This window comes from Hypomesus nipponensis, chromosome 5, assembly GCF_054491055.1.
Source record: "Hypomesus nipponensis isolate SF chromosome 5, ASM5449105v1, whole genome shotgun sequence".
In the NCBI taxonomy this organism is placed as follows: domain Eukaryota; kingdom Metazoa; phylum Chordata; class Actinopteri; order Osmeriformes; family Osmeridae; genus Hypomesus; species Hypomesus nipponensis.
Genome location: NC_140365.1, coordinates 2,436,304 through 2,448,806, shown reverse-complemented (window position 1 = coordinate 2,448,806; position 12,503 = coordinate 2,436,304). Strand labels below are relative to the sequence as shown.

General features: G+C 49.8%; 1 protein-coding gene and 1 long non-coding RNA gene across 4 annotated transcripts in view; one reads left to right on the top strand and one right to left on the bottom strand.

Annotated features, from left to right (window-relative positions):
• Nucleotides 1–2,391: 2,391 nt before the first annotated feature.
• On the top strand, nucleotides 2,392–3,255 carry LOC146287754 (uncharacterized). Of its 2 annotated transcripts, XR_014755140.1 has the most exons (3): nucleotides 2,392–2,478; nucleotides 2,759–2,859; nucleotides 2,981–3,255. It is a non-coding gene; the product is annotated as an uncharacterized LOC146287754 (long non-coding RNA). The 2 variants fall into 2 exon arrangements; XR_014755139.1 differs by lacking the exon at nucleotides 2,392–2,478 and having other exon boundaries at nucleotides 2,491–2,859.
• Nucleotides 3,256–4,427: 1,172 nt separating this feature from the next.
• Nucleotides 4,428–12,503, bottom strand: part of LOC146287753 (roundabout homolog 1-like) — an 83,549-nt gene continuing 75,473 nt past the window's right edge. For both annotated transcript variants that reach the window (XM_084698000.1, XM_084697999.1), the window contains 12 exons: nucleotides 11,462–11,488; nucleotides 9,847–9,889; nucleotides 9,242–9,396; nucleotides 8,732–9,076; nucleotides 8,479–8,631; nucleotides 8,241–8,385; nucleotides 7,866–8,120; nucleotides 7,167–7,648; nucleotides 6,897–7,052; nucleotides 6,577–6,780; nucleotides 6,293–6,441; nucleotides 4,428–5,866 (listed from right to left, as the gene is read on the bottom strand). In XM_084698000.1, the coding sequence (XP_084554126.1) occupies nucleotides 5,852–5,866; nucleotides 6,293–6,441; nucleotides 6,577–6,780; nucleotides 6,897–7,052; nucleotides 7,167–7,648; nucleotides 7,866–8,120; nucleotides 8,241–8,385; nucleotides 8,479–8,631; nucleotides 8,732–9,076; nucleotides 9,242–9,396; nucleotides 9,847–9,889; nucleotides 11,462–11,488 (2,129 nt within the window). In that variant the 3' untranslated portion in view covers nucleotides 4,428–5,851. The remainder of the gene's footprint in view (nucleotides 5,867–6,292; nucleotides 6,442–6,576; nucleotides 6,781–6,896; nucleotides 7,053–7,166; nucleotides 7,649–7,865; nucleotides 8,121–8,240; nucleotides 8,386–8,478; nucleotides 8,632–8,731; nucleotides 9,077–9,241; nucleotides 9,397–9,846; nucleotides 9,890–11,461; nucleotides 11,489–12,503) is intronic.

Here is a 12,503-nt window from a genome sequence, read left to right as displayed (position 1 = left end):
TAGACATCCAGCCTCACAACAGGCCTGACATGAACAGCCTCGCACAACAGGCCCGACCTGAACAGCCTCGCACAACAGGCCCGACCTGAACAGCCTCGCACAACAGGCCCGACCTGAACAGCACCCTGCTGTACTTCAGAACTGTACTGTACTATTACTTCTGTTGAACCGGGACTGTGATGTTGACGTGGTCTTTCCTCTGAACGCTACCACGCGGCGATGGGTGTGTAGTTTGGGGCCGTGGTCGCTAGCCAGCAGGTTCTGTCTCCATGGAGATCTCTAAAGACTCCATTACCAGTGCGTCTGCTCTCCCTGGGCTAGCGAGCCTGTCCACGCCAGGCTGTAATGAAGACGGATGAACTCGCTTTATTTGCTGATGCTGACAGGAAAGGCCCACCATCCTCAAAGGGTGTATTCTCTAAAGGGGATGTTTGTGTTTGTGTGCGCTTGTGTGCGCTTTGTGTTTTCCGCTTGTTTGTGTGTTTTTTTTGTTGCTTACGTGCGGTTTGTGCGCATGTATGCCTGTGTGTTAGTGCATAACGCTTTATTTTTGATACTGCACTACACACACTGTATATCATTTTCTAATATTGAATTTAGGAGCAGTCGGATGAGTAGGCGAAATAATCAATGATAATGTGTGGTGTGATCGCTTCTCTGCTAATTTACTCCCTCTCTCTGGCCTGTAAATCTGAGTCATCGCTTCCTACAGATGGGGGGGGTGCAGGGAAAATATAGATGAAATACATGACTTAATTAATGGACGAAGCGATAAGGATGGAAATATATGAGTATGACTCACCCCTCTCCGAGCCGGAAAGAGCAGAGGAACCCCACGGGGCCCGCAGCCCGGCAGGACAGCCAGAGACCGGACAGGAGAGCGAGGCACTACCAGTCGAGTCCAGCTGGGTTAATTGTCTTGACCTCCGTGGTACGGCATTAGCCAGGGCAGCTAACGCTAATGAGTTGGGTCCTCACTCACAGCTGCCAGCGAGCTCTGGTCTCCATCCACTTTGGCAGAGATGGAGAGAGAGAGACGAGCCCCGGTTACAACAGCAATCTGTCTCATTTATCAGGAAGCGAGAGGGGCCAGTGATGGTGCCACACAGCTCAGCATCTGGGCTCTGCCCGCGTTGATTATCCAAAGATGTGCTTGCAGTTAAACAATGGGAGCAGTCTGGGTGTGTGTGGGGAGGATGGTTTAGCAGGGGATGAGAGTGACAGGCTCTTCCTCTGTGACGCTGTTCTGCCACGAGTGAGGACAAAGACACACACACACACACACACACACACAGCGCATGCAGGTACACACTTACACACCCATCTACTCCCCATCACACTCACAGATACACACTGCCAAGTGAAGGTAACTGCTTCTAGACACAGACACACTTACAGGTTACACAAGATATATACACACACACACACACACACCCACACTGGCAGGTACGCCCTCACACACTCACAGTGAATCACACCTGTGCTAGACTCCAGTGTCTTTTGCCATTGACAGCTCACAGCTGCTTTGTTAATTAAGCAGGCGGGTTCATGAGGGAGGTTAATTAAGCAGCGTGTCTCATCGCGTTCCCAGAAAGACTCACTCTTTAGGGGGACACACACACTTCACTTCTCTCTCTCTTCATACTCCGTTCCACATTCTTGCCATCTCCCCTCAGACTGAGGCTTGAATAGGGCTTCGAGAAGCACAACATGCAAGGTTTGAATTACGGGGGGGGGGGGGGGGGGGATTGGGGTAAGACTTGGACCCCTATCAAAAGAAGTAAAAACAACAGGTTGGGGGGGGTTGATACATTTATATATTGTTCTTACCTGTAATCGTAAATATTACTTTACGCCCTGGAGAAGAAGCTGACCCCCCCGATTATCATTGTATAATTCAAAACTCTGTTTTCAACCAAACTAAACTAAAGAGAATCTTCCTGAGATTAACCAGCTGTTGGCAGAGAAGAGAGAGACGATATGAAACTATGTGAAGTCCCACATCTCACGTAATCACAATGTAACTTTTACGTTAAAATAAACAATTAAAAAAATGAGCAAAAAAAGTTAAAAACAATAAAACGTTTTAAAAACGAAGTAGTTATCCTTTCTCAAGTCTGTTTTTTAATGGCTTTTTTTTGTGGCTATTTTTGCTTTAAACATTTGGCTCATATGTCTCGCCCACTTAAATGTGTTTTCATAATCTTTGCCTTTTTATTGGACAGTGAGAGAAGGGAAGCATGACAGGAGTAAGATAGCAATATGCATTTTTGAGGTTATGGAACCCTTATGCCGCCGAACTATAGGTGGCGATAATGTGTCGTTGGTTGCAATCTGCCGTAGTGTACCCTCAGCTTCAGAAGAAAAATTGTGTCACTCAAAAAAAAAACACGTTGCCGTTCTTGATATCCATGTCGTAGCTTCACTGACAGTTGTTTGGGACTTTGTGGGTAACAAACAGTTCTGCTCCAAAGTCAAGTAAGTCAGACATGCGCGTGAAAGTGTTTTGGTTTGGAAAGGTTTTTCAATTATATTAAACGTGTAGTTATTAGTCCGTCTTTTAATAATACATCGTTACTGCTGCCTCAGAGAATTTGGAGATGGTACCTAATAGAGCTTGACTAAAATGTAATTCTCAAAACAACTGTTTTCTGCACATGAAGGCTATTGAGAAAGCAGCTTTTGCAGCGACACAGTAAATGGGTGTTTTGGTACGCAGATAGATGACGTCTCCATCATTTAGTCGTGTCTCTCTCAGGTTATGTCGGTTAAGAACTATGAAAAGGCGCTGGAGCAGATGCACGAAAATCTCATCTATTGGCCTCGCTTCATCAAGATCACTCAGAACCTCATCTGACAGTAAGCAACCATACCATCTTGTCTGAACACAAGCTTGGCATCCTGAAGTTTATGTAAGTAAAAAATGCAATTTGTCATTCTGACAATAACGTTAATGAAAGTTTTTTTTCCCCCAATGGAGGAAACTGGTTACCCTCAGCAGAAAAGTGGAACAGAGTGAGAAAAGAAGGTAAGAGTCTCGTCTGATTGTTTCTCATTTGTTTTATTTATTAGCGCCTCAACAACTAATTTGTGCCTATTAAAATTGAAAATACTTGAATGAGATGTATAACATTTCATATTCATAATATCTGCTTTGTATTCTAATGTGATTCGTTAAGTGTTATTTGAAATTTGTAGTAATTATGCTTCTCAATAAAGAAAAAGAATCACAAAACGGACAAAAAAACTTTAAAAGATTCAAGTTGTTGTGTGGTTATTTCCCTCAGTTTATTGAGTTGTGGATTGTATTTGACATGCTGTATTGGACAGTTAATTTAGGTGTGACAGGAAAAAAATGGTGAGGGAGGAAGAAATACAGAAAAGGGTGAAGGCCGGATTTGAACCCAGGCTGTTGCACAACTGTCGAAGATTTCAGAGCATGCACACTAACCCAGTGAGCCAATAGGGGAACTCTGCCCTCTTCTGGTTATCTGACACCTCACCTCAGCAGGTTGTTACAACTACATAGTTCAATGTGAAACTTAAATGTTGAGTGCAGATTGTTATGATCCCTGATAGCTCAGTATATAAGGATGTGTGCAATTGTGTGAGGCTGCTTGTGTTCAAATCTGTCAGAAGGCTCTTCTTTGCTAAATGTTTGCTCTTCGACTTATAAATAAAACAGATATTATAAAACTGATAAGATCATTTATTTTTTAACTCCTGTAGCCGCACCGCACTCCCCGACTGTCCAGAATCCCCTCTCCCAACTGTCTTTCCTGGTGGGACAGTTGGGTACCAACTTTTACCTTTTAGGTACATTTCTTTTTAGATAATTTAGGTAAATTAGATAAAACTACGATAAGTAGACTTTTCTAGGATAGACTTATTTATTTCTGTAACACGGTTACATAGTTAACAGAAATGTACAGTTTACCACCTTCTATTTGGAGTGGGAATCTTTTTTCACGATTTGATTCTTGGGGGGGGTGTGGGGGGGGGGTGTGGGGGGGGGCGGGGTTACAATTCGATAAAAAATGTGGAGTTTAGTTTTCAGGGATGATCAAATTGTTTCATAATATTACGTTCAGATTTAAGTTTATTGGAATTCAGTTCCAAACTAAAATGAACTTGAATTATGCTATTATGTATATTATGAAGGCAGGTTCATGAGGGAGGTTAATTAAGCAGCATGTCTCCGAAAGACTCTTTAGGGTGACACCCACTTCACTTCTGCCTCTCTTCATACTCAGTTCCACTTCCTTCCCATCTCCCCTCAGACTGAGGCTTGAACCGGTGCTAAGGACTCCCAATATACCTGTCCTTGTACCCGTGGTAAATTCAAATAACCTTGAATTGGGGGGCAAACATCAGGTACTGACTAGAAGACTTTGGAACTGACAGAAAAAATCATCAAAAAACATGGGTATTTGAAGACATTTTAATAATAAATAATGTTTTAAAAATGACAATGTTTCCCCTCCCCATTGTATGACCATCAGTAATGGCCAACGCTGACATAAACCTCCTTAAACATGACAACCCCCAAACAAAGACTGGATTTCCCGACAGAAAGAGAACACTGCTGAAAAAAAACCTTGAATGACACTGACGAGACCCAAAGTTAGCTTCAGTCTTGTCAGTAGAGGCCTAGGCACAGACCGTCCTGGACATTCATCCTCGTCACGGCGTCCATCCTGTCAACAGTTCCTCCCTCTCTGTGGTGGGAGAATCTCAGCTGGAAGTCTGTTTGGAGTCCACTAAGGGACGCTGATATTTACCCACCCGACAGAGAACTGACACTCCCCCCGCTTATCAACTGACGGTACCGTCTGTAGCTTTATCTACGAACAGATGAGGAGAAACTGGAAGGCCCGTGTTTTTGTAGATAACGATTCTCTCTCTCTCTCATAGTCCCCTTGTCCCTAACTCCCTAAGTGCATTTGAAGACGTGAGGGAAATATGGTCACCGCTTAACGACACTGACACAGCAGTTTGCTTCAGGATACACATCTGTGTGTCTTGCTGCTTTGGATGCCGTCTCCATCTGACTAGATAGAAACCGGGGCTTGCGCAAGACTCGGGTCAGCCGGAACGTTCTCGTCCCGTCGCGCCACCCCGGTAGAAGCAGAGCGATAAGAGCTGTCGTCTTATCGAACGCAGAAACCGATTTAAAAAGACTTGTCGTCCCTCAGATAAGTCGGAACTTTGTATAGAATAATGGTTTAAAATAAAGTTTTTTAAGTGATTGTGCTTTTAAAACCAAAGTAGAACAAATAACGCACGTTGACAAGACCAACATCGATAACAAAACATTAACAGTGCATTACAAAAATACATAGAAAACAAACCGAAGATCGCATTGTAGCAATTTTGTGGCTGTAAAATGACTTAACAATTTACAAGATGGAGGGCATTGACAGCGACCAATGGCACTGATTAAAGCCAAATAACAGGGGAATCAGACCAATCAGACGTCTCTATTTACACTCACAACAGCCAGCTAATGAGCATGGAGTTTACCTCACATCACGAACCAGCGTACCACAGTGCCGGTTAACCAATAACTCAAGTAAACAATGATCACATTGTACGTCAAACCAGAGACTGCACTGGCTCTGTCAAAATGGACACCTTTTTCTCACTTTCTTTTTTTTTTTTTTTTTTCAAGATGAACATCAAATGAGAAATTGTAGTACTAAAAAAATCGATATTAAGTATTGTTCAGTTTTTTTTTTTTTTCTGTTGATGATAGGAAAAGTCATTTACATAATTGTCGCAAAATTTTGATGTCATATCCTTCTCTTGAAGTGAAGGATTGTGGGAGTTTCCTGGCCTGCTCCTCAGATCCTCAGCTCTCCAGAAGCTGTTTAGAACATACACATTTAGAATCAGTATAAACAGTCACATACCTTTAACACACTTCACTAACAACTCAACTGGGATTCTATGCATCATGAAAATGAGTTAATCTGTATAGATCATCTGTACTATATCATACGTAGATTTACATAATACAATTGCATAAATGTATAATATTCCAGAATATTACACAATAAATACTATGTATACAATATATACATCTAAATACAGTACTGTGCATAAGTCTTAGGCATAAGTGTTAGGTTTCCGATTATTTAGTCTTTTCATTCGATTACTTAAGACGTCATAAAAAAAATACTTGTGCTCATGACTTTTGCACAGCAGCGCATGCTGAATTCCTACACAGGAGCCCAGAGTTAAAGTGATCATGTCCTCATGCAGCTGTGCTGACACAGCCAGGTAACTTCACCTCCATCTCCTCCTCCTGAGGCTGGAAGTCAGAAGGGGCCCTGCGGGGGCCGGGACCACCCTCCCCCCTCCTCCGGGGGCCCCCGGTCCCCCTCTGGCTCTGCAGCGAGGGGAAGGAGGGGCGGCTGTAGGGGGGGATGTCCTCCGAACCTGACACACACACACACATTAGCTGGTTACACATCGATCATCAACATTATACAGCGTACAAAATGTCAGAAAAACACGACACAGTTTGTAGGAATGAGCCCCTGAGTAGGGAGAGGGCTTGGTGGGACCCAGTACCTGTGTGCAGCCTGGCCTTGCCTCCCCTCCTGAGCTTGTCCTGGGCTTGTCTCTCCACAGAGCTCTCCCTCGTCTTGTGCCCCCCCGCGCTCCCCCTCCGGCCCCGGGCCTCTCCAGAGCCCATCTTGGGCAGGGTGGCTCCCCGCACCTCGTAGCCCTCCCTGGAGGCGTGGTGCCCGGGGGACTGGAGGGGCATGCAGGGGTCTGGGAGCAGAACAGACACACAGCCTCAATCACACTTTATGACTGTACTGCCAACCAGAAGCTCATCACAAATATTTCCGCGCTTCAACATGTGTGTGTGTGTGTGTGGTTCCTACCGTCTGTGGCGTGGTCGGGCGGGTGGCCTGGGGGGGGCTGGTGGCCTGGAGGCAGCGGCTGCTGCTTGTGTTTCCGGGGCGGTCTCTTGTGCTGGATGGCGGCGCTCATGTTGCTGTCGGTGGACAAGGGGCTACTGGGGCGCAGTGGCCTTCGTCCTGGGAGGAAGAGGAGGACACAGTCAGCATTTGTTTTTGCATTGTCTATTATTACATATGATATTGTCCTCTATATACACAGTATAAACTGGGGTCTCTCTGGCCGGGTCTCACCGGGAACGCAGTCCTCTGGCAGGCGGGCGCAGCGCAGCGCCCCGTAGTCCCCGGCGTGGCCGGCCGCGGGGGCGAAGTCTGCGTCGGTGAAGAAGGAGCCGTCGGAGGAGCTGACGGCGCTGGAGCGGCCCGACGAGGCGTTGTCCTCCTCGGACGCCGAGCCCCAGCCATTGATCATGGAGCCCGTCACGGAGCTGTCCAGGTCTCCCACGCTGGATGCCGGCGTCTGCTCCAGCCCCCGGAGGGGCAGCCTGCGTGGGGGAGCGTGCTGGCGGGGGTGGGGGTGGACCTGGTGGTTCTGGTGGTAGTGACCCTGGGTCATCTCAGGGTCGGTTTCCAACTCTCCTCCTTCCTCATCCTCCTCTTCCTCCTCCTCCTCCTCCTGGCCGTCTGGGTCCAGGCCTGGAGGGCTGGAGATGTATCCGTAGGTGTGTGTGGGGGAGAGAGGTCTGGGAGGGGAAGGGGGGCTGGATGTGTGTTGCCTGGGCAGGGAGAGGACACCACGGTCAAACATGAAGCCCCGAACTACAACACTGTGACCCGGCAACCAACACCGGAAGTGTCAGTTGCTCTTCGCACATCTATATTTGTAACGGTGTTACAGCTGGCAGTGTGTGTGTGTGGAGAGAGGGGGGCCTACCTGCTGTGGCTGGCCCCGTTCAGCTGGCAGTGTGTGTGTGTGGAGAGAGGGGGGCCTACCTGCTGTGGCTGGCCCCGTTCAGCTGGCAGTGGGGCAGCTCGTCCTGGGGGGAGGGGGTGAGGGTGGCCGTGGACTGGTGGCCGTACGAGGTGGTGGGTGAGGAGGCCACGCCCCTCACAGGGGGGGTGGGGCACCTGTCCCCCTGCTCCTTACCCCCCCCCTCTTCCTCCTCCTCCTCCACGTGGTCCTGGTGCAGGAACATCCTCGGGGGCAGCACGGGGCAGGAGCTCACATGAGGCAGGTCTGGGGTGAACCTGGGGGGGGGGAGGGGGCAGGAGGGAGAGTAAAGGAGATGGTCACATCTGTATCTGAGTACAGTATATTTACTGTGTGTGTGAACACTGTATCAGTGTGTGTGTGTGTGTGTTATTCACCTCTTATCCATGGGCAGGGAGTACTCGTCACAACTCCTGCTTGGTGGAGGGTTGACGGGGGGCGGGGGCAGAGACTCACCCCAGCTTACTACACTCTGCTTGGGCAGTTTGGGCGTGCGAGTCCCCTTCTTATGACCCTGGCTCCCTGTAAGGACAACACCCCAAACACGCTTAGCTCACACGTTAGCTGATTTGGAATGGAACTAGCTGGAACTGTGTGTGTGTCTGTGTGTCCCACCGGAAGTGCTGTTGCTTCCCCTGTCTGAGCTGTGATGCGATCCTCCGGTGCTGTGGTCATGAGCCTGGTTGAGGGCCTGGTTGTGGGCCTGGTTGTGAGGCTGGCTGTAGGGTATAGTGGCCTGCATGGGCCCCTCCCCTCCTCTGTAGTGGTCTGGAGGCAGAGCAGGAGGGTTAGATGACCTTGTCCTACAGGTCTGGACGTACGCTCAACCACCCCTCTGAAACACACACACCTGCAGAATCACACACACCTTTGTTGAGGCGGTTTTGCTCCAGGAGGTTGTACTGGGGGTTCATGTCCCTCGTCCTGGGGGGCTGGAGGGGGGGCTGGCCCCAGCACCGCAGGTCAGGGGGGCCCCCGGCCCCCTTGTTGAGGATGTTGGACTGGATGAGCTGGGTGGTGGCGTAGGGGGTGGGCTCGTATGGGGTGGGGGGCAGGGGGGCCCCGGGCCCCAGGAAGCACAGGCTAGGGTTGTTGAAGGTGGTCAGCTCGTTGAGTTTGTTGGTGAGGTCTACGTCGCTGTAGACCGCCGAGTCTGACTCCAGCACGCCCCCGGCCTTGTCCAGCTGCCCGCCGTAGTTGGCGATGCAGTCGGCTGGAGGAAGCCAATCACAAGGGAGGGGGGAAACACGTTAGCCAATCACACTGGACGTCACAGCCCTGAACCTCTGTCGTAGGTCTGTCTCTAAACCTATCATTGGTTCTATATCCTCTCGTCCAACTGTGATTGGCCCTGCCCCCTGCCCCCTGTGCCCCTCACCTGGGCGGCTGTAGGTGGTCATGTTGCTGTCGCTGGTGCCATTGCCCGTGTTGCAGCAGTTGATGCTGCAGTCCTTGTGGTTGGCACAGGCATTGGGCCACGAGTCCGGAAGCCAAGGCTGGTTCACCGAATCCCCCATATTCAGCAGACCAGGCCTGTCAGCACACACACACACACGTCAATATGCAAGCCTGACATCTCCCTCTCACCAGAACCAGGAGCCATGAGAGAGCCAGATATTGGAAGTCAAATCTATTTCTCTTTCTGTGTGACAGGGAAAGCACTCCCCCTGGTGTACGAGGAAGGTCAGTGCACTGAACAGTCTCAACATGCTCACATATTTCTTTTCCCCATTTAGCAAACGCTTGTGTCCAAAACTATACACTCCTCCCCAGGTTTCCTAAACTACTTTCTCTGAGTTGAGTTTTTCCTTGTCGTCCTTGAGGGTTTATGTTGGCTGCGGGGCAGTTCTCTGAGCATCTATGAAAGCCTCTGTGACACTGCTTGTAAAAAAAGTTATACGAATAAAGCTTGATTTGATATCAACTATCCATCCAGCCTGGTGAGGACTGAGAATGTGCTGAGTAATGGCGGAGGACCCTTACCTGACAGCACTGCACACCGACTCCCCTCCCCTCTGGTAGGCCACTGAAAGACAGACGGGACAGTCCTTAGACCACAGCAGGACAAACTGTCCCACACTGTCCCCACACTGTCCATACTGTCCCCACACTGTCCACACACTGTCCACACACTGTCCACACTGTCCCACATACTGTCCACACTGTCCCCACACTGTCCACACTGTCCCCACACTGTCCACACTGTCCCCACACTGTCCACACACTGTCCACACACTGTCCACACTGTCCCCACACTGTCCACACACTGTCCACACACTGTCCACACACTGTCCACACACTGTCCACACTGTCCACACACTGTCCACACACTGTCCACACTGTCCCACACTGTCCCCACACTGTCCACACACTGTCCACACACTGTCCACACACTGTCCACACACTGTCCACACTGTCCACACACTGTCCACACACTGTCCACACTGTCCACACACTGTCCACACTGTCCACACACTGTCCACACACTGTCCACACTGTCCCACACTGTCCCCACACTGTCCCCACACTGTCCACACACTGTCCACACACTGTCCACACACTGTCCACACACTGTCCACACTGTCCACACACTGTCCACACTGTCCACACACTGTCCACACACTGTCCACACTATCCACACTGTCCCCACACTGTCCACACACTGTCCACACACTGTCCACACTGTCCACACTGTCCCCACACTGTCCACACACTGTCCACACTGTCCCACACTGTCCCCACACTGTCCACACTGTCCTACACTGTCCACACACTGTCCCCACACTGTCCACACTGTCCTACACTGTCCACACTGTCCCCACACTGTCCACACTGTCCCCACACTGTCCACACTGTCCAGGGAAGCACAGGAGAGACAGGGCTGGAGGGCAGGGCAGGGCCAAGATGGCTGCCAGGCAGTTTTGATGTGTCATTGTTTACTCGCAGAGAGCTGTCCTTACACAATGGCTGACTCATGCAGCTATCATAACTGATACTGTAGGTACATGCTGATTGCCGTGAGTCATTGAGCACACACACACACACACACACAAGTACCCTGCCCCAGGGGCACTAGGTGTTGAGAGGTGTACATAAACACTAGAGCAGACAGGATCAGTGTGAGAGCTTGTTAAACGTGATCCCTGCCCCCCAGCGTAACAAAGGCCAGCGCTTCAGTCCAGACACAGGCTCCTGCATGAGTCACTTCAACAACCTGGAGAAACACCTCTCACCCCCACACTCATCCTGAAGGGGGACTGACTGCATGGGAAGGGGGGGAGGGGGCAAGGGGTCGAAAGCTGTTGTGACTAGCTAACCTCTTGTCACAGAGAGAGAGTGACTCAGTGCTTTAACATGTCTCCGTCTCACACCGCTGCTGAGCAAGTGTGAACGTGATTAAATCGTCTCTAAGCAGCAAGTGTGACAAGGTTTTGTAGTGTGTGTATCTCTGAGCTCTCACAACTAGTCAGATCCCATCTCTACAAATCCTCTACGTGAAGTTCTACAGTTTATATCAAGTTCTACTTGTATTCACAGATGATAATCCTGGAGAGCAGAGTACAGTGCGTTCTTTACAGATGAGCACGTTATCACGTACCTGTGGGTGTGAAGGTGAAGGACGGCACTGTGGAAGGAGGAGTGGAGAAAGGAGAGAAAGAGACAAGTTATTTATTGCATTTTTGTTTCCCACAAGGGTAGATAAACAAGCACACACACGCACACACACACATCCAGGTGATCCTGCTCTGTCACTAGTTGTTCCCAGTGGGCACACCTGGTGCTGTGTGGTAACGGGGGTCAGCCGGGAGTCAGGGCAGAGAGAGAGAGGGATCACCAGAGGTGACTGACAGAGCTACAAGCTGACAGGCCAGCTGATAACTGGGTTAGAGCAGGCAGCACCACCCTGCAAATGAGCTGCTAAATGTCAGCCTGTGAATGTCAGCGTAATCTGGGAGGAGACAGACGCCTGCTCGTCTCTCGTCTTTGAGCTCTCCGAGTCGCGAGCAAGATTAGACCGATCAGATGTGATCTGGTTATGTGGCTGGTGGGGGATGGAGATGAAAGCTGGAGACCAGCCGGCTTGTCACAGCCAACACATCTGACGAGTCTGAATGTGAGGCGGATAGAGGGGGTTATTCCTCTCACACAGCGGGATCAGGCTTCTCTCTCACTTGTCAGTCCCTGCCCGGCTTGCCAGGTTGGGTAAGAGTGTTAATGTTGCCAGGTTAGGTAAGTATACTTAATGTTGCCAGGTTTGAATAACCCCCATCTAATAGCTGTTGTTGTCCGCCCTCTTGCTTGTGTCAGTATCTCCTTCCCTCCTGCTTTCACTCCTCGTGGATCATTCTCTCGGTTTAATCTGTTGTGATCTGTGTGTCTTGTGTAGCGATGTGGTGCATCCTTTCAGATAGACAGCTGTAGAACAAGGTACAATGCTGAGGTCCACCGGTACTAGCCAATGTCTAACACCCCCCCCCCCCCCCCACTGCCCCACACACACTCTCCCCCACACACACACACTCCCCCACACACACACACACTGCCCCACACACACACTGCCCCAAACACACTCTCCCCCCCCCACACACACTCCGCCACCCACACACTGCCCCACACACACACTCTCCCCCACACACACA